Here is a 22,500-nt window from a genome sequence, read left to right on the forward strand (position 1 = left end):
ATTAAAATATATTATAATCAACACCAAATCAAATTAAATATTTTTAATAAACCAATTGGATTCCATACTCTAATAAGGAGGTATAGGTAAGGTATGCGGTGGAGGATCTTAGGCTCGACGAGCTTGAGGGGCAGCCAAAGATGGGTTCTCAAAGCAAGATGAGAGGTTTAGGATAAGGGATTGAGTTGGGGACGACGATGACTTGGTTTTTGTTAGAGAATGAGGGTCAGTCGGAGTCGAAACAAAGAGGGTTTGGAGAGAGAGAGAATGAATAGAGTGTGTGTGATTGTGTAATGGATTGAGACAATGTATATAATATATATAAGGGTATTTGATAATTTTTTCTAACTTCATCCGTTTGAACAAAATATTTCAGCGCCTAAACTTTTGGTTATATAAAATTGAGATTTTGAATTTTAGAGTGAGCACCCATTTTTTACATCATATTTTATATAAAAAATAAAAAATTTATTAAAATAACCTATTACCAAATGAGACCTTAGTAAATATATGAGAAAATGGATTATTTGAGAAGAATAATTCTATGTACCCCATCTTAATTATCTTGAATTTATTTCCAAAAAGAGAACATGCTGTTATAATTGAATTTGTGTAGTGTGAGATTGATATATAGAATGAATTTAAATTATAAAATAATAATTTTGAATAGTTAAATATAAATTTGTTGTATTAATATGTTGTTTGAGGAGAAAGAAAATGATGATAGGGAAGGGGAGAGAACAATAATGGGGATCAGTGCAAATCAGAATACGGAGATTATGAGTGGGTCCCATTGATGGGAATCTCAGTAACAAACTTCCTCTGGTCTGTCAAAAAGTGCATTACAAAATATCAGAATACTGCACATTACTTTCAGAAATTTATATTCAAATATCCCAAACACACACACTCTCTCTCTCTCAAAAATTTCTCTCATCTTGAAGTTCTTGATTCTGTTCTCTTGATCTCTGTTGGGTTTCCTCTGTAATGAGCGCAACTCATGTTTAAGTATATGAATTGAAGAATTCCCATCATGGGTTGTGCTTGAACTGCTTTTAATCTATTTTGACACAAAGTCCAGGTGAAAGTTTCCCATAAAAAGGTTAGGGTTTTTGTAACTTTGCTTTTCACAGCTTTGTAGAACCAATCTATATCGGCTTTGACTTGGTCTCAATGAATTCCTTTTGGTACTTACTGTCCTTTGCCATGTTTATGTTTCTTTTTTAAAACATGGTGCAGAGGGACAGAGACCCATAAATATAAGAGGAACAACCAAACATCAAGATCAAGTGATCCAGAAAGAAAAGGAAAAAGAAAATGTATGAAGAGATTGCTTGCTTTGATCCCAACACCACCATGCAAGAAGGCTTAGCTGAAGATGGTTTGTCACAAAATGTCCCCAATTACACTCCTAGTTTCTCCATGGAAGACCTCTCTTACCATCAAAATCCACCACCAGAAGAACCTGCTGGAGCCGCCGCCGCAGCAGCCATGGAAGTGGAGCTTCAGCAGCAAATGGGTTCGAACATGAAGCACTGTTACAACAACAACAACAACAACAACAATTTCATTGATACCCATTTGACACAAGAAGTGGTTCATAACTCTAACCAAGTGTTACAATATGATCAGTCCAATTGGGACAATAATTTTAACCATGAGATTCAAGAGATGAGCTTTCATAATCCTCCTCATCATCACCAGAGTTTCAATAACTCTTCTTCACAAACAGACGATCCATACCCTCCAACACCAGACCTTCTCAATCTCTTTCAGTTGCCAAGGTGTTCACTGCCCAATTCATCATTATCTTTCATGACTCCAACCCAAAAATCTGCTAATTTTCAGGCATCATTAGGGTTTCTTGGGCACCTTCCATCAGCAATGGACACCGCGTCCGCGTCGAGCGTAATATATGATCCTCTTTTTCATTTGAATCTTCCAGCACAGCCTCCTTTGTTTAGGGAATTGTTTCAGTCTGGACCACATGTGTATAACTTGGGAGGATCAAGGACTGATTCTTTGTTTGGTGGTGGTGGGGCTGATGAGAGAAGAGGAAGTGGAGGTATGTATCAAGATGGGGAACGGAGGCATTTTGATAGTGGAGTTTTGGAGTTCACTGGGGACATGAGTTGTATGGCTTCTAGAGGGAGCAATAGAAAGGGGACTACTAAACATTGTGCTACTGATAGGCAAAAGAGAGAGTACATGAATGATAAGTATAAGGCTTTGAGCAGTTTGGTTCCGAATCCTTCCAAGGTATTCACTTGCCATAACAATCTCTCTCTCTCTCTCTCTCTCTCTCTCTCTCTCTCAAGGGTTTCTACATTTTACCTTTTCATGATGAACTAACTGCTTAATAATGCATATACTTTTCCTTGATCTTGTTTCATTTTTTGGGGAATTTACAAGTTCTTCTGTATATATACGTGTGTGTAGAAGCACTTCAACCAAACACATAAAAACAAATGGATGAATAACAATGCTAGGTACCTCAAAATTTTGTGACTCAAATGGCTTAAATCATTCAAAACGACGTCGTTGTAAGTGTAAATGAGTGTAAAACGACGTCATTTTCACAGATTTGAGCTATTTGAGTCACAAAATTTTGAGCTACCAAACATTTTCCATTTTACAAATTGGTAGGTTGTAGGGCCTATTTGTTGGTTGGTAAGGCCTACATTACAAAAAAAATTTATGTCCGATATTATTTTTGTGTTCCTAAACATTATATATATATATATATATATGGGATCCTTTAATTTGAAGAACAACACAGCTTGATGATGCGTATATATATTTGTTAGTAGTTACTAGTTGGTTATATTTGATTGATAATTTCAGCATTCTTTTGTGTTTGGTGGGAGTACAAACCAAGAGTGATAGAGCATCAGTAGTTGGGGACGCTATTGAATACATCAAAGAGCTACTTAGAACAGTCAATGAGCTGAAAATCCTTGTGGAGAAGAAGCGGTGTGGCAGAGAGAGGAGCAAGAGGCACAAGACAGACGATGGAAGTGCCACCGGACACGGAGAGTGCTCCAACATCACGCCTGATCCCGAGCAATCCTACAATGGATCAACATTGAGGAGTTCGTGGCTTCAGAGAAAATCTAAAGACACTGAGGTTGATATTCGTATCATTGACGACGAAGTTACGATCAAACTTGGTCAGCGCAAGAAAATCAATTGCCTATTGATTGTGTCCAAGGTCCTAGATGAGCTTCAGCTTGATATCCAACATGTTTCTGGTGGGCTTGTTGGTGACAACTACAGTTATCTCTTCAACAGCAAGGTGGGTGATCATGTTTTTCACACTAATAGTCAATTACACTTGTTTCAGTTTGTTTTCTTTTAGACTATGTATCAACCTTGAATTTGCTTAAAGATTTGTGATAGGAAAAGAAAATGAAGGAAAATGTAAACAAAGTAGAAGCTATTTCTTTTTTTTCTTTTTTACATTTTTTCCTTTTCCTTTTCTTTTCCTTCCACAATTCTTTTTACAATTCCAAGGTCCAAACAAACCAGGCAATTCATGAGCTTGATGTACTCGTCAAAAATTTGCCTGAGCTCGATTCATTTATTATTAATATGAGCATCCTCTTATATTTTGTTCTTAGTTTTCTTCTTTTCCTAGTAGTATTATAATTAATTTAAGGTTTGTTTTGGCAACCTATTAAAATACTTTAAAAGTCAAAAAAAAAAAAAATTCAACCCTTCTCTCTATATTTTTTTACACACTTTTTTTTGTAAAAATTAAAAATCAACTAAAATAGTCAATTCCTAAAACAATCATAAGTGTAATTTCTCCAAGGACGACTCGTTTATGTAATCGAGAAAACTTGAGCCAAGTTTATCAAATATTTGATGAGCCGAGTTTAAGCTCAATTTTCAATTCAACTTGAACTTGGCTTGAGGTCCAGCTCAACTGATTCTTAGTAAATAAAACACTCTGAAAATCGCCTTGCCTCTATTCATTTATGGCCTTGAGACCATCAAATCATATGCTCCACAAGAAGGGGTTTTTGACAGTATAAAGCTGTGCTGGTTTTTTTCTCATGTTGCAGATATGTGAAGGGTCTTCAGTGTATGCTAGTGCAATAGCCAACAAGCTCATTGAGGTTATGAACAGACAGGATGCAGCAATTCCACCAACCAGTAGCTATTACGGGTAGAAGAAGAAATCTGACATGATATTGGTAGTCCTTTTTCTCTCTCATGACTGCTATATATATATATATATTAGGGAATATATAGACAATAATAAAGGTTGTGGCAGGACAAGTAGGATTGTAATTTGTGTAGCAACTTTTTTAATTTTAAAGATTGAATGTTGTTTTGTTTGTTTTAGTCACTTGTGGTGCCACTGCCAGGTGAACTGTCTTGATTGTACTCATTGCATACATTTGATGCAAATGAAAGGTTTAATTAGCAGTCTTTTGTTCTGAATTTATCTCTTTTATTTTTACAGTAAGAGATTTGGTGAAGTTGAATTTGATAACATATTTATAAGTCTATTATTTTATCCTCATAGTTTTTGGGATGGAAAAAACAGCACTTTTTATCAGAATGTTATAATTGATAGGATTTTTTGGGGAGCTATATTGTATATTTATTAGGCAATGAGGGAAAAAAAAAAATAAATAAATACCCAAAAAATTTCTAGGAAGAATAATTATATTCTTACAGAAATTTATATTAAAAAAAATATATATATACAAAATGATGTGCAATGTCTAGAGTGTTGTGTACAAGCACTTCATTCAACATGGAGCTGCACTCCACCAAGATGAATGCAATGATCCCACATTTCTACACATTTTTTGAGATATTTTCTAGATATATAACGTTGCAATTTCTCATTTTGTTTTTTGGTGGATGTGCCATGACTATGAGTCAGTGGTTAAAAAATGGTCATCTTTTTTTTTTTTTTATTTATAAGTAAAGAAAATTTTATTGATGAAATGTAACATATAATTAAAGTATACAGATACATCAATAAAGGGGAAGTTACAGAGCTAACAACAGCACAGAGATTGCAACTTTTTTTTTTTTTTGATTGACAAAACAAAGAAACTTCATTGATGTAAAGCATAGTACAAAGTACAAAACAAAATATATCAATAAAGAAAGGCAAGTGCAAAAGCATCACAATGGGAAATGGAAGCTACGGCAGACCTGAACACTGCCCCTTTTCTCAGATTGAGTGTTTGCTTCATAAATTTCTTCCCCACTTCATGTTTCCCCTTCTTCCGTCGTTTGTGACTACCATTTTCCTCACCACTCACCTGCAAACTGTTCTTACTAATAAGGGTTGAGCCCATTCTGCTGGGTATATGTTTGGGCTGCCCCACCCCACTAACAGTTGCACTCATAGGATGAGTGCTGGCCTCAGTGCTGAGACCTGTTAACACAGCCCTTTGGCCCAACCCATCCCTACTTAAGTCCTCTTGGGCCCTATTTAAATCCACCTCCAAGATAATGCCTTGTTTCTGCCCAACAGACCCACTCATACTTCTAATAAACCCAGGGGTGACCACCTCATCATCAGCTCTACATCTACCTCCCTTTCTTGTGCCACCCTCCTCTGACATCCCTTTGCAGAGCCTCCTTACAGAGCCCTTCTCACATGCAGCTCCTCGTGTGTGGCGCCAGCCTCTGACACACCTATCATTAGGTCTGTTTCCTTCACTACCGAAACCTCTCTAAAGCTTGCTTTCCTCTCCATGGCAGTAGTATGGTCATGATCCACCATCTTATCCCCTGCATCCACCTCACCCCCTACATCCACCTCAGCATCGACCTAGATTTCCACCTTATCATCTTCTTCCCCTTGTCTGCTGTCTCTATCTGCAATAGTCTCAACATCACCCTCGGAGCTGTAGCTGGCTTTATTGTTCCTCAGAAAAGATTGACAGATACATTGCTCTTTCACTATTGTTAGGACTATGATTTGTTCCTCTGAGATCCTAACTAGATATAATACACCCTGGCAATCTAGATTGAGAAGATGATTTATGGAGTCCATGCATCTTGTCTCAATCTTGACTTTTCCATAGTAAAGAGACTCCATATTCATTGTGTCTGCATGCATTTCAAGCACCTCTCCTCACTCTATACCTATTGTGCAAAATGTATTATTATTTCACAAGACCAATGGTACACCATAGCAGCTTAACCACACCTGCCTCACCTGGTCAAGAGTCATGCTTTCATTACATTCCTCAATCAAATCACACCAGTTTGTAAGCCAGTCCTTTATTAGCGATAATTTCTCTCTCATAGCACCCACTGATTGAAATGAAAGAACTATCTGCCTTCCACCTCTAACTCTAACTATGATGTCTTCATAGCCTCTTCTTTGAAGTTCATCCTGAAACTCTACAACCGAGAGATGTGGTTTCAATCTTACCACAGCACTTTCATATAACCAGCCATTTGCACCTTTCTGCACCTTAATAGTACGGACTAAGTTGGGTTGAGGACCCTTGCCTCTAACCACATCGGCATAAGCTTTCTCCCATGATACGAAGCCCTTACAGTGTGATGTCCACCCTTTTCCCTCCACTGTTGTATTTGTTGTCGGATACTTTGATTCTTATGATGTACCTTGCTGAACTCAGCCATTTTAACCTTCAGTGCTTTGTCATCACACCAAAGTCCATTAGCTTTCTACAGAGCCATATCCGCTGCTACCGAGCAACCATACTAGATAAATCCAAATTTGGATCCTGTAGATCTTCTCCTCTTGTTCGAGATGTACGCATCCAGCACCATACCAAAATTTGAGAAGAGTTGAAAAAGCCCTTTCGCCCCCATCGATGTTGGTAAATTGTCCACAAACACCGAATAAATGGTACTCCCCTTTAAAGCCCCCTTTGCTTGACCACCATGCTTTCGAACCACCAGTTGCCAGCCTTCAATCCCATTCGTACTCATTTGCCCCTTCATAGTTTTTTTAAGAGATTGCAACTTGATCCAACTCAGTGAACAGCAAGAGAGGACCCAAAAACTGAAGCTAACCAACACCCCAACAGTTGGCAAGAAACTAACCATGGGAAAGACCAAAAGCCAAAGAAACAACAACAGAAATCAGACAGCAAACCTGATCTGGTGGAGGTTGGATACAATGTCGTGCACTGAATAATCTACTTTCAAGAACCATTTGGACCACAAAGCTATCTGCACTTTAATCTTTTCGCATAAAACTTGAATATCAGGATGAGCTCCCTTAAACAAACATTCATTTCGCAACTTTCATACGAACCAAAAAATGACAGAGGGGATAATCTGCCAGACTTTACCAATCCATGACTTGAGCTTATCACCAAACCACCAATGCAGCAAACCTGCAACAGAACCAGGTATAGCCCAGACCTGACCGCACCAATATACCATGTAAGACCAACACTTCCAAACCAGAGGACAGCGCAGGAGCACATGATCAACAGACTCCTCCACAGTATGACAGAACACACATAATTTATTAACACTCACATCAAGGACCCCAATCCTTTGGAGGAAAATAGAAGTTTTGACCCTACCTCGCCAAGCCAACCAACAAAAAAACTGCATTTTTGGAGGAGCTAAGTTCACCTACACCCCTGGTGGTACTGCCACACCTTGCCCTATAGCTGTATCCCACCATCTCCTCATAGATAAGACTGTGAACTGCCCAGACCTCTCTGCCGCCCAAGAACAGGAGTCCTCCAGCCCAATTCTAAGGATTAGAGATACCACCAGCAGACCACACAGCCTCTGCAACTCCTCCTCTTCCCAAGCTAATAAATTCCTTCTAAATTGGAGCTGCCACCCCCCTGATAGACTTTTCTTCATACTGGTTTGGTGAAGAGTCTCCTCCTTCTCTGTGGATAGGCTGAAGAATCTAGGAAATTTAGTTTTCAAGCCTCTACAACTCAACCAAGTATCATGCCAGAACCAAATTCTCTTCCCCTTACCAACAATGATTTTTATTTGGCCTCCAAAAAACTCACCCAGTTGCTGATTATTCTCAGTTATCTGTGTAATGTCCTTCCAAACCATGGAAGCCCCTGCTAACTGATTCACTGAATGGATCCAAGCCCCACCCATTCTGCCATACTTAGAACACACCACTGATTTCCAAAGAGCCTTATCCTCACTACAAAACCTCCACCACCACTTTAGTAACAAACATGCATTAACCTCACCTAAGTTCCTCACAGCCAAACCACCTTGGCTCTTGCTTTTTGTGACCTCCTTCCATTTGACCAGATGCACTTTCCTATTAATTTCATTCCCTCCGCACAGAAAGTTGGACTGCAGCTTAGTTATAATCTTAATAATCCCCTTTGGCATCTTAAGAATAAAAAGAAAATAGATTAGTAGATTAGCCAAGGCTGATTTGATTAGTGGCAATCTTCCAACAAAAGACAACAACTTTCTCCTCCAATAAGAGAGCTTCTTATTGACCTTGACCACAACTGGTAGCCATGTACTCTTCCTTTTGGGATTAGCCCCTACAAGTAAGCCTCAAAAATTAAAAGGCAACTTCTTTGACAAACAATTCAAATCCTTAGCCAAGTCTTTGGTTTGGTCTTCATTATACCCAACCCCCATAGACAAAGCTTTTGTGGAAGTTGATCTTTAATCCAGACATCACCTCAAAGCACCTCAAAACTCTCTTGATATTCAGAACTTCCTCCTTAGCCCCTTTACAAAAAATGATAGTGTCATCTGCGAATTGAAGATGAGAAATTCCCAAGTGATCTAAGCCTATAGTGGCACCTTTAATCAGACCCACCTCTATGGCCCTCTTCAATAACAGATTTAGACCTTCAGCTGTAATAATAAACAAAAAAGGAGATAAGGGGTCCCCCTACCTTAACCCCTTTTGTGGTTGAAACTTTTCAGTTGGAGCACCATTAACCAAAATAGACACCTTAGTTGTAGTAATACAAGACTTCATCCACCTAACCCATCTTGCCCCAAAACCAAACTTATCCAACATTGATAGCAAAAACTCCCAATTTAATGAATCATAGGCTTTCTCAAAATCCAATTTCAAAATTATACCTTTCTTCTTAGCGCTGTGCCACTCATGTATAACTTCATTAGCTATCAACACACCATCTAGGATGTGCCTACCACAGACAAATGCTGATTGCACCTCACTGATCACCTCTGGAAGCACCTGCTTCAACCTTCTAGATAATACCTTGGCCAAGATCTTACAGATGGAGCTAACCAAGCTAATTGGCCTATAATCACCCAAGCCTATAGGATTATCCTTCTTGGGTACCAGCATAATGAAGGAGCTATTTACCCCACTGGATAGTTTTGCATTTGCATAGAATTCATGAATCATTTGTACTATCTCACCTTTCATGACTGTTCAACACTTCTTGATACTGGCAAGATTAAAACCATCCGGTCCAGGGGCTTTGTTCCCATCGCAATCTTGAAAAGCTGACCAAATTTCATCTTCAGTAAACATTCCTTCCAGATTCACTGCTACCTTCGAGCTAATGACTTTAAAGGGACCTGAAATCATAGGCCTAACAGTCCAATTCTCTGAGAACTGCTGTCTAAAATGACTAACCACAATTTGTTTAACCTGATTAGGTTTTTTAAGGCTCACCCCCTCCATAAGGACTGAATCTAACATATTTTTTCTCTGCCTCCTACTAGCCATGATATGGAAGAATCTAGTGTTTTTATCCCTATTACAAGCCCAAAGCATTCTGGACTTTTGATGCCACAACCTCTCCTTATCTCTACTTATTTTCCACACCAGATTTGTAGCTTCCCTTCTCCTTTTAAGTTTCACATCATTTAGAGGCCCATATTCTGCTTTCAAATCCCACTCATGCATGTCCTCTTCAGCTAATTTTAGAAGAGAATCAATATTTCCAAACACCTCCTTGCTCCACACCCTTAGATGAGTTCTTAAGACTTTTAATTTTCTCCATAGTCTATACCATGCCCGTCTTGATACTTGTGTATTTTCCCAAACGAGTTTAACTTCAGATATGAAGGTAGGGTGTGAAAGCCAAGGATTTAAGAACTTAAAAGGTTTAGATCCCTAATCCCTTTCATCTTTTTTCAATAAAATTGGGCAGTGATCAAAAATAGTTCTAGGTAAACCCTATAGTTTGAAAGAAAATTTTGCCAGCCATCTTGAATCCAACAAAAATCTATCTATCCTATTCCATCTATCCCCATCCACTGCATTACACCAGGTAAACTGCCTACCTAGCATAGGAAAATCAGACAACCCCAACTTATCAATAAACTCATTAAAATCCTTCATACCCCTCTCTCTTCTTGAGCATCATTTCCTCTCACACATGAGCCTAATTTCATTGAAATCCTCACCAAGGGTTAGGATAGTGATGATAAACAGTGACCAGAGCTTTGCACAACTGACTCCTTTTCAGAACCTCATTAGGTGCATAAATATTGACAATGACACTTTCAAAAGGAAAGTAAGAGGAACCTGACAGTAGAATGAAATTCCTGCTGCAACAACAATCTTCAAGCTTGAAAACATTTGGCTTCCATATGCACAGGAGTCCACCTGCACTGCCTTCTGAATCTACCCCCAAGAAATCCATCTCTTCATTAGGCCAGATAGACCTCACAAAGCCTTCATCCATAGAACTTCTTTTCGTTTCTTGTAATAATAAGACATCCACACTCCTACCCTTCACCAGATGCTTTATCTTTCCCCTTTTTTTCTGGTCTCCTTAGCCCATGGACATTCCAAGATAAAAATCTTCATAAATAAACTGAAATAAAACTTTAGTACCCCTGATGACAAGCATTTAAGGTCTGCTTGCCCCCTCTGCATCTGCAATCCTTGCTAAATCATTCTCTTCTAGTTCCACTATCTTACTCACTACCTCTTCTTCTTTTCTATGAAACTGCGGACCCAAAATTGTTCCCACCTTCAGAGTTGTTTGTGCTTCTTCTAGTAGATTTCTTCTTCTACTTCTTGATTGACTCTGAGAAGATGACAAGGAGGAAGCTACTGCTGCTGTAGCAACTCTAAAAATGGCTCATCTTTGGAATCCAAGGCTGCCAACTACACCTTTTTGTTTGCTACAACCTCCTACTAACCTACGACTTTTCTTTGAACCAGAGCCTTTTTTCCAGGTTTGGTGGACTTTTTGAATTGCAATTTCCTTACCTCTCAAGCCCAACCTGCACCCCTTCGAGTAGAACTTCCAGGTTGAGATTGGGTCTTTCACCCTCTGTACTACTCAACTCCTTTAAAAGCCCTGAACTGCCTACATCCCTATTTAGAGTTTGAATTTCATTCATCATTGTCTTTTGTAAGTTGACTGCCTGAAATGGGCCATCCTCCTTGGGACATGCATCTATAATGCCATTCCCCATGCAACCCTGTATAGCAACTCCAGCTGGTGCATGCTTCCCATCATTACCCCTTCCCAGCTCCTCTGATCTGACTAGCCCTATTCCCAAAACCCTACTAACTCCATCAGAGCCTCCTCCTATCTCCTCTTCTCTTGCTGAAGTGGCTTGGTGCACACACCTTCGAAAACCTCCATTGCCAGAAAGCTGATCCACCTCTTCTTTGTCTCTAGATTGAATATGACTAAAATCCTTACCATCGCTGGTGCTGGAGCTAGGACATAAACACCTTGGAAACTCCTCGCAGACTCTTATTGGAATGATCTTACCTCTGCACTCCAAATACACAGTGGAATTAATCATCTCCATGTTCCTAGTGAGAATTAGAACTCTACATTGCTGAAAGGTTTGAGGGTCATTAATATCATCCTCAAATTGAACTGCCAACCCCTAGTGACTTGCTATGCTTCGAAAAGTTGTTACACTCCATAAATTGATTGGAATACCGAAACAATATAACCATACACATCTCTCTTGCTCTACAAACTGGCCATCCTCCCCTTCTTCAACTGAGTCACACCACTTCTGACCCCAGTTTTGGAGCTGCACCTTCCATTCCTTCATATGTTGGGCTGAGCTGAAAGATAGCAGCACTATTCTACCTTCATACTCCCTAACAATCACATCCTTCAGCCCCCTTCTACATAGCTCGGCTTGAAAGTCCTTAATAGCTAAAAAACTGCTCAGTCTCACAACTAAGCTTTCATATCGCCATCCATTACCCTCCTCGTAAGCCTTAATCACCACTTTCTCACTAGCACTAGATCCACTCTTCACTAATGCCTCTGCATATGACTTCTTATCTCCGTGGCTCTGGCTCTGCTGCAAATAATACCTCTGATTTGTTCTCTTCCCATCCTCACCTCTTCGTAGCCCTTTATGCTCCATAGGGCCAGATCTGTGAAATTTTTGGTACTCAGCTCTTTTCACCAGCAATGCCTTGTTATCGCACCACAGACCATTTGCCTTCTAAATTGCCATAGCTGTAGCCACTTCATAATCATATCTCACAAATCCGAATCTAGATCTTGTTGCTTGCCTTCGCTTCCCTGGAATAAACACATTCTTGACTATGCCAAACTTGCTAAAGAGATTGAACAACCCCTAAGGGTCCACAGAATCTGGAATATTATCCACAAAAATGGTGACCAGCCCTACCTCCTTTCGAAATCCTCTCTGCCATCCCAACCTTCTCCTGTGGATCACTGGGTTCCAACCACCTTGCTCCATGTTTCCAATATGAGCCTTCTTAACCCTAAGAAAGATTTTGAGAGAGAGAGAGAGAGATACGGAGAGAGGGAAAATGTAGACTACAAGAGATGTAGGTGTTAAAAAATGGTCATCTTCCAATAGAGCACTCCACTAGGATGACTACAACAGTGTGACACTGCATTCTAGACACTTTTTTATATAATAATTTTCTTTATCCATACATTGCGATTTCTGATTATGTAGTTTAAGTGTATCAATTGGGAATAAGAATGTACTTTACAATGAGCCAAGGCCACTGATAAGTGTTCCCTCTTTTAGGTAAGCTAAAGTATTTGCTAACATTTATTTTTGGTGAGCTCAAAAAACAGTTTTGTAGTATAGATAGTAAGTGTAATATATGATGAAGCATGAGTGCATTAAGAAGAAAAGTTACAAATTGGAAAGGCCAAACATGCTAGTGAATTATGAATTCCCCCCCCCCCCCCAACACTTAATGCACCCTATGCACTCTTGTTTCACAAGTGTCAGCAAGAAAATAGAATAGTAGGTCAACTAAAAGAAAAATGCTATACAAATAAGAAGAAAAAAATTACAATCTTCATTTCTTACAAATTGATGTGATACTGATAATACTTTGAAATACGAAACAAAAGGTGTCATATAAATTTGTAAATAAAGGTTTTTTTTCTTTTTTTTTCTTTTTGAATAGAACTATTCTAACTAAAACAAATGAAAGGGAAACTCACCAATGGGTATAAAGGAATTATCAAAGATATACAATAAATATGAAAAATTACGCCAGTACATTCTATGTTTTAGTCCTTGTATCATTTTAATTGGCTCAATTTTAATTTCAAATTTATAATGTTGTCTCAATTTTGTCTAATCGATTATAACTAGGAAATATTACAAACTTACTTAACTTAGTAAGTTAATCTCAACTAACTCAGTGATTATTCTCCATAAAAAAATCTTAACAGTGTTATCAATTAGACTAAATTGACACAAAATCTAAAGTTAATGGTCAAAATTAAGCCAATTAAAAGTCTAGAAACCAAAATAACACAAGATGTAAAATATACTAACGGGTGGCACACATAATGCTTGTGCAATTTAGATAAGTAAGAACAAAAACAAACAATAACAAAATTAATATCATAATATGTATGTTATCTAAGTAATAAAAATGTTCATAAAGAAATCCAAGGTCTTGGGTTTAAACCTTACTCATACTTTTGAATAATAATTTTTATTTCAGACTAGATAAAGTTGTCACGTGACATTACGTGAAGGCTTGAACACCAAATCCAACCTTCACTTAATAATAGTATATATAGATCAATAGATCGATAGATAGATGAACTATGGAAGCAATTTGTCCAATAAAATTCAAGAAGGGACAATATCACACTAAGCATGAGATGTTTCTTTTGCCTAGATACTTTGGTAACTTTAAGTAATTGTTTTACTTACATATATAATTAATTACTGTAGTTGAACTAGGGGCCAAGCAGTGGAATTCTTGGAGAATTGTATGGATTGGTTACTTGTATCAATTTGGGCAAAATTCACTTTTACCCCTTTCTCATTTACGCTCAAAGCACTTTATCCCCTTATCGTTTACAGATATATAGGTAAAAACCCTCATGTGATTTGGATTGAAATACAACTATTACATTTTTCGTTAAAATTGACAGAAATGCTCCATACGCACAGGTTAAGAGAGTAGACAAGGAAAAAGAGATATGTTAAAGTCAATTTTCAATAGAAAATTACATTATAACCCTTAGACTTCATCATTTACCCCTAGCATATGTAAAAACCCTAAAACTCAAATTGTTGAACCCTCATACCAATGACAACTAACCATCTCCCTCACCACCATGTTGTCTCCAGCCACCTCCCTTGCTATTGCACCACTCCCAACCACCTTCTTCACTACTCAACCATTTATCAAGTCATTTTTTTTTCTTTTCTTCTTTTTTTATTGAAGGAACACTCTTGCTCTCGTATAAGTTTATATACATATGTATATATGTGATTAGAAATGTTTGTGCTTTTTTTTAAATGCATAAAAAAAGGGTAAAAACTTTTGAGAAATATACCAATTGTAAACTAACTGGCCCACTTCAGCGATTTTTAATTGTTTTAAGCTTGTTCACTGGTTTTTCTTCAAAAGATTTCTCTGACATTGAATTTGTACAGACAAATACAAAAGACCCACTTTAATGGCTTCATTTAGATCATAATTCAAAATTCAAATCCATCCCTTTCCCCCTTCTTGTTTTTCTTTCCCCAGTTGAATCTCTAAATCACTGACCAATTTTGATATCAAGACGAAGAATTCTCAATTGAATTTTTTCTCCTCTAGGTTGTCACCATTTTGTGGAAGAAATCTTTGTTTGGATAATGCTAATTTCGGCCTAGAAAATCCAAATTCTTTGCAAGTTTTCACCAAGTATGTCACGACCCAAATCCGCCCCTATAAGTTTAACATCATAATCGGCCAGTAATCCTGGGATTACCAAAAGCCTCTGAACAAAATATCATGTAATATAAGGGAGCTATGACCTACATCGTCAATAAACATATAATACAAAAGAACTGTTCACTTAGACTAGCCAAAAATCTTAAACTTATAATTTGATTTACAAAACTAGACCACTGATTCTTTCCGGAACCTCCTTGGGAGGCGCAAAGGTTGGCGGACAAAACAGAAGTCTAGGCGATCATCACTGAGCCTAGTCACACGCTTGATCACCTACATATATAAATATTACAGTGAGCTGGAGCCCAATGAATAATAACAGAGTAAAGATTTTAATGAATGATGTCTATAATAGATTCAGAAATCAAAATTCAAATCTAATGCCAATTCAGAAACATAATCATGTTTGTATTCGTATCAGAAACAGAGTTATATTCATATTCAAATCATATGTGGTATATCCATTAGCGTTAACAAATCACATTGGTCATTCATATCAAGTTCCATAATAAAACGTCCGGTACCGGGTATCATATAACATACGTAGGCCACGATATTGTTTTCCCCGGGCGAGGGCCTTATGCTACGGTATTGTTTTTCCCAAGCGACGACCTCATGCCACAGTATTGTTTCCCTTGGGCGAGGGCCTCATGACCATAAGCCACAGTATTATTTCCTCTGGGTGAGAGCCTCTAATAAGGATACAACAAATACATTTCAAAGAATTGGGCCATCATTCATGTAATCTCAAAATAGCATTTTGTACAATTCATTTCAAAAACTGATCATATCGTATCATAATGTTCAAAAAGTATTCCATATTGAACATAGCTTTATAGAGTTATTACTCACAGACAGCTTTGATAATAGAACAAATGGATCAACATCTCACGGCACGTGACCTACACAAACAAAGAACAGATACACATATTGAAACACACGCTCAGATAGTACTTAACTTATTTCGTTTTGTTCTTAGTGTGTTTCTAGCCATTATCCTCATTATTAGGTCTTAATTGGGGCATAAGAATGCCTAAGATGTAATGAGGATACCAAAATATGCTTCAAAACACTTAGTCAAATTTTCAAAAACAGGACAATCCGCTCAAGCGCAACTTCAATCACTGAAGCAGTATTCAAAGTCTGTAAAGTACTGGTTGCTTGAATTTTTTGCTCGACAAATGCTTGACAGTCACTCGAGCACGACTTTGGTCTCTCAAGAGGTCTACAGTAGTTTGTAAAATTTCTGGGAGCTCTCATTTTACGCTCGAGTGCAATTTCGATCGCTTGAGCGAAAGGTCAAGGGTGGCTGTTCGAGCACAGATTCTGCCGCTCGAGCCAACCCTCAAATTCTGTAAAAGTACTAGGAGCTCACATTCTCCGCTCGAGCGTAGACTCCACCGCTCGAGCAGATAGTGCAAATTCTAGAATTTCCAAATTGCAGATTCAAGTTCAAAGCTCAAATTCAAACCTACAAAAACATCCTTTTGGGTCCAAAACTTAAGGAAACATATGTAAACTCGTAAAACATGGTGAATGCAAAATCATTTTGCAAAATCAAAGCCCAAACGCATGCCAATTGTGCAAAATCAAACTTAGAACTTGAAGAACATAACATGAAGATACCATGCATGAATTGTCTTGGCTCCAAAGCTTTCAAAACATGATCAAATATGGTGTTTACTCAAATACATGTTGAATTCTTAGAATAAAGCCAAAATGAGAACATGCAAGAACAAATTCTTTGAAAAACACTTCAAAATGCCATGAAATATGCATGCATGCATGGCATGAGTTTTAATTCTTAAAGTGTAGCTTAATTCTTGTGATTTATCTCTCAATTCACTTGAATTCTAACATTAGCTAACTCGAATACATAACTAAAGAGTTTAACTCTTACCTTGGCTTCTCAATTGTGCTCTAGATGGCTAATTGTTTGAGTTCCCAAGCTAATTCTTCCAAATTCTCTTCAATTTCCCTTGTTTGACCTTAAGTTCCCCTTCTCTCTCTCTCTCTCTCTCTCTCTCTCTCTCTCTCTCTTGGTTTAGACTAAAAAATGAGGGGTTGAGAGTGTAAAGTGTATCAAAGGAGTTGGAAGCTGTCTTATATAGGCTCATTAAGGAGCTTAATCAATGTATGCTTAAGTTAATCAACTATACCCATGTTATTCTAATTATTTGGTTTCGAACCGAATTTCAATTAAACCTACCATAAAATTCTAAAAATTCTAAATAACACATAAACCAAGTCAATTTCGCGATCAGGTGCCGGTGAGGCCTTCATTTCGCATATCAAATCGAAAATACAAACAGATATTCCTACCATAAACAAATATAAATGAAAATAACATATAACACATGCAATTAAAGTAAAAGTTCCTCCTAATTACTTATTAGGCATTTTTAATCATGGTTTAACAGTTAATCACAGGTCGATGTTGTTACAGTCTTCCTCCTTTAAAGATTTTGGTATTCTAAACTCGAATTCCCTTCATTTTAGAAGAACATCGGATCCAAAGGGAACAAGTCAGGGTATCTCTTCATCATATCTTCTTCAGTTTCTCATGTTGCATAAGTTCCTCCATGATTTTGCCAATCAACTTTCACAAATGGGATTTTTTTTGTTTCTTAGTCTTTTGATTCAGCTGTTAACAATATGTATTGGCCGTTCTTCATAAGTAAAATCATCTTTTAGAAGCACATGAGTTGGTTTAATCACATGGAACGGAACTCTCAAATACTCTCGAAGCATTGAAACATGAAAGACATGTTGCATATGTTCCATGATCAGAGGTAAAGGCACTCGATATGTTACCGGATTGATTTTCTCAAGAATTTCATACAGTCTAATGTACCTCGGTGCCAACTTGCCCTTCACACCAAATCGTGTTTGGCCTTTCATCGGAGTTGCTTTGATAAATACGTGATCCCCAACTTCATATTCTCTGTCTCTTCTTCGGACATCCGCATAACTCTTTTGGCGGCTCCGTGTAGTTTTTAATCATTGTTGAATCAGTTTCACCTTCTCAATTGCTTCTTGAACAAGTTCCAGTCCCAATAACGATCTATCGCCTACTTTGGCCCAATAAATCAGAGATCGGAATTTCCTACCATACAATGCTTCATAAGGAGCCATTCCAATGCTTAAATGATGGCTATTGTTGTATACAAATTCAGCCAGAGGTAGATAAGTGTCCCAATTTCCTTGGAAGTCTAACACATACATTCTAAGTATATCTTCCAAGGTTTTAATGGTTCGTTTAAATTGGCCATCAGTCTGTGGGTGATAAGCACTACTCAGTCTGAGTTCAGTTCCCAAAGCCTGTTGTAAACTCTATCAGAAACTTGGTGTGAACTTAGAATCTCTGTCAGATACAATGGATACTTGCACATCGTGCAATCTCACAATCTCATTCACATAAATGTTAGCCAATTTATCCATATTATATAAAGTTTTGACAAGTAAGAAGTATGTAGATTTAGTCAAACGGTCAACAATTACCTAGATAGAGTCCATACCTCGGGACGAGCGAGGCAATCCAACAATGAAGTCCATCATAATGTGCTCTCATTTCCATTCCGGTATTGGAAGCGGCTGAAGTAATCCAACGGGTCGTTGATGTCCAACTCTTACCTGTTGGCAATACAAACACCTAGCCACAAAATCAGCAATACTTTTCTTCATTCCAGGTCACCAGAAATTCTGTTTCAAGTCATGGTACATCTTTGTATTCCCGGATGCATAGCAAATTTTGAGTTGTAAGCTTCGGTCATAATATGTTTTCTCAGTTCTGAGTGGTCTGGTACACAAAGTCTACCCAGAAATTTCAACACATTGTTTTCATACACAAATTCCAACCTCCGTTTTGATTCATTTTCATCAACAATCTTCTTCAGAAATTCATCTTGTAATTGCTTTTCTTTAACTTCCCCAACTACTGAGCATAAATGACAGCAAGGATTCCAACATGTTCACACAAAACTACTTCAATTTCATTTCTTTCCAAATCACACAACAATTCTTTCTGGCCAGTGAGCAAACATGACAAATTCCCAATAGACTTCCAGCTATGCAACTGTATTAGCTTTCCCTGGGTGATACAGGATTTGCAAGTCATAATCCTTGATTAACTCGAGCCAGCTTCTCTGTCTCTTGTTTAGTTCTTTTTGAGTAAAGAAATATTTCAGGCTTTTATGGTCAATGCATACTTCACAAGTCACTCTATATAGATAGTGACGCCAGATTTTTAAAGTAAACACCACAGCTGCTAGTTCAAGATCATGACTTGGGTAGTTCTTTTCATGAGGTTGGAGTTGACGAGAAGCATAAGCAATTACCTTACTATTCTGCATTAGCACACACCCCAAACCCTTGTATGAAGCATCATTGTAAATTTAAAACCCATCGATTCCATTGGGCAATGCCAGAATATGTGTAGTTACCAATATAGTCTTCAATTCTTGAAAGGCTGACTCCCGTTGATCATGCCAATTGAATGATACATTTTTCTATGTTAACTGCGTCAACGATGGCAAGTTTAGAGAAATCCTTCACAAATCTGCTATAATAACTTGCAAGCCCAAGAAAGCTTCTGACTTCTGATACATTTGTTAGTTTAGGCCAGTCTACAATGGCTTCAATTTTCTATGGATCAATTAATATGCCATCCTTGTTAATTACATGCCCCAGAAATGTCACACTATCTACCCAGAAATCACATTTTGAAAATTTTGCATATAATTTTCTTTCTCTTAAAGTTTGTAACACAATTCTCAAATGGTTCTCACGTTCTTTCCTTCTTTTAGAGTAAATTAAAATATCATCAATGAATACAACAACAAATTCATCCAGATATGATTTAAACACCATGTTCATAAGGTCCATGAAGGCAGCAAGTGCATTAGTCACCCCAAACGGCATTACCAAAAACTCATAGTGTCCACATCTAGTGCTGAATGTAGTTTTTTCTATGTCTTCCGCTTTAACTTTTAGCTGATCTAAGGTCTATCTTAGAGAACACTTGTACTCCTAGGAGTTGGTCAAATAGGTCGTCTATACGGGGCAGTGGGTATTTGTTCTTCATAGTCACTTTTTTCAATTCCCAATAGTCAACACATAGCCTCAAAGATCTATCTTTTTTTTTTTACGAACAAAACTGGAACACCCCAAGGTGAAGTGCTCGGGTGAATAAACTTCTTATCTGGTAATTCTTGAAGTTGAGATTTCAATTCTTTCAATTCAGAGGTTGACATTCTATATGGGGTTTTGGAAATTGGTTGTGTTCCAGGTATTATATCAATAATGAATTCAATCTTCCCATCAATTAAGTCCCCAGGCAAGTTATTCGGAAACACATTGGGAAATTCACAAACAGTAGCAATAGTTTCCACACTAGGACTATCAGAACTCTCAGTCAAAATACAACATAGATAGCCCCTACATCCCTTCCTAAGCAGTTTAACAACTTTCATGACAGAAATCAAGTATGTGGGAGGAACCACCCCATTCCCCCCCCCCAAAAAAAAAAAAAAAAAAATCAGGTAAATCAGGTGGATGAAACACAACATATTTATTCACGCAATCAATAGTTGCACAGTACTTTGTCAACCAGTCCATGCACAGTATACAGTCAAAATGATCAATACCCAATGGCAATAAATTAATATACAACGTCACATCACCAATCACAATATCACATGCCGGATAAACATAAGCACAAACCATAGAAACCCGGATGGTGTAAATACAAACAGTAAACAATTCATGGGTTCTAAAGGTCTAATTAATTTCCAGGAAAAGGCATGCGACACAAAAGAGTGTGTAGAACCAAAATCTATCAAGACATATGCATTTTGGGCACAAATGGAAATTATACCAGACACCACAAGCTCAGTGTTCTGCACATCCCCAGGCACTAGTGCAAATACTCTCTATTGCCTTAACGTTTCATTATCGGTGTTACTTTTAGCATTGGTTCTTGCATTTGACCTCAATACAGAAGCAGATCCGGCTGAACTTACTATGGGGTGATTGGCATTCTCGGACCCAAGCGAACAATCTTTCATTATGTGGCCAACCTTGCCACACCGGTAACAGGCACCAGATGTATGGTAACATACACCCTTGTGCTTCCTTCCACATTCAGAACAAACAGGTGTAGATCTACTATTCTAACTAGAGCTACTAGAGGACCCCGTGTTTTGCTTCTTTGAAAATGACCGACCTTTTTGAAATTGATCCGGATCTCTTACCTTTTCATTCAGTTGTTAGGGCTTTAGTTTTTCTCTTTGCAGCTAAGTTAGCTTCAGCCATTAGAGCTCTATCAAGCACATCAACGTACTTGGGCAGTTTCAATACACCAACCCAATCAAACACATCTAAATCCAACCCTTCTTCAAATTTTCGAGCTTTCTTAGAGTCCGTATTCACCATGTGAGGACCAATCGGGCTAACTCAGTGAATTTAGCCTCATACTCAACTACAGACATGTTGTCTTGCTTGAGTTCTTGAAATTCAGACACTTTGTGGTCTTGAAAGCACTGGGGAAAGTACTTTTTGTAGAAAATCTCTTTAAATTGATCCCAAGTCAAAGTCCCACTGCTTTCACGAACAAACATCCACCAACGTCAGGCTTCGTCCTTTATGGTGTAGGTGACCAACAAAACTTTATGAGTCTCAGTACATGAAAAGACTTCAAATAACTTTTCAGTTTCTAGCATCCACGTTTCAGCCTTTAAAGGTTCTATTCCACCTAAGAAATTCGATGGCTTCATCTTATTGAATCTTTAAGTCAAGCTGATGATGTCATTGTTTATCGGTTCTGCTTGGACCGGAGGAGGCAGAGGAGGCAGAGGTTGTTGTCTTTGTTGTTGCATTATTGCTTCTGTCAAAGCTTCAAGCATTCTTTCCATTCGGTTCATCCGGGTCTTAGAAGATTCAGTTATACCATTATTTCTTGTATTTTTCATTTGCTATAGGTAAACAGAGCACTTATAAACATAGGTAAATAATTTTTTTCGCAGTGTTCAATTTCAGTTCATTCTTTTCAGTTTCATGGGTTCATGTTCAGATTCATTTTTCATATTCACAGAAATTAACACACCCACTCACACATGTAGATGTAATGTCCCTAATTCTTGCTAGGACATCCTATAGCTCATATGGACTCGTGTGTATGGTATAACTCATACTCTGACACCACTCTGTCATGACCCAAACCTACCCCTATAGGTTTAGCATCGTAACCGGCCAGTAATCCTGGGATTAGAAAAGGCCTTTGAACATAATATCATGTAATATAAGGGGGCTGCGGAAGCAATTATACAAAATTCATTGTCCATAGAGTTGTGCAGACATACATGAGACAGTAGATATAAAACTTATAT

At 37.9% G+C, this 22,500-nt stretch overlaps 1 protein-coding gene across 1 annotated transcript; it reads left to right on the top strand.

Moving 5' to 3' along the window:
- Window positions 1-1,246: 1,246 nt before the first annotated feature.
- On the top strand, window positions 1,247-4,445 carry LOC114312423 (transcription factor bHLH89-like). Its single transcript, XM_028258648.2, has 3 exons — window positions 1,247-2,259; window positions 2,879-3,295; window positions 4,068-4,445. Exons 1-3 carry the CDS (start codon window positions 1,318-1,320, stop codon window positions 4,173-4,175), a joined length of 1,467 nt encoding a protein of 488 aa, XP_028114449.2. The 5' UTR covers window positions 1,247-1,317; the 3' UTR covers window positions 4,176-4,445.
- The last annotated feature ends 18,055 nt before the right edge of the window (window positions 4,446-22,500 follow it).

The sequence above is a fragment of the Camellia sinensis genome, chromosome 2, assembly GCF_055761805.1.
Source record: "Camellia sinensis isolate YWXY chromosome 2, ASM5576180v1, whole genome shotgun sequence".
Lineage (NCBI taxonomy): Eukaryota > Viridiplantae > Streptophyta > Magnoliopsida > Ericales > Theaceae > Camellia > Camellia sinensis.

Bases quoted from the DNA above. Each gene is read 5' to 3' on its own strand.
- LOC114312423 (XM_028258648.2), top strand. From the start codon at position 1,318: ATGTATGAAGAGATTGCTTGCTTTGATCCCAACACCACCATGCAAGAA. The intron at 2,260-2,878 runs GTATTCACTTGC...GTACAAACCAAG, and splicing joins TGGTTCCGAATCCTTCCAAG to AGTGATAGAGCATCAGTAGT. The intron at 3,296-4,067 runs GTGGGTGATCAT...CTCATGTTGCAG, and splicing joins GTTATCTCTTCAACAGCAAG to ATATGTGAAGGGTCTTCAGT.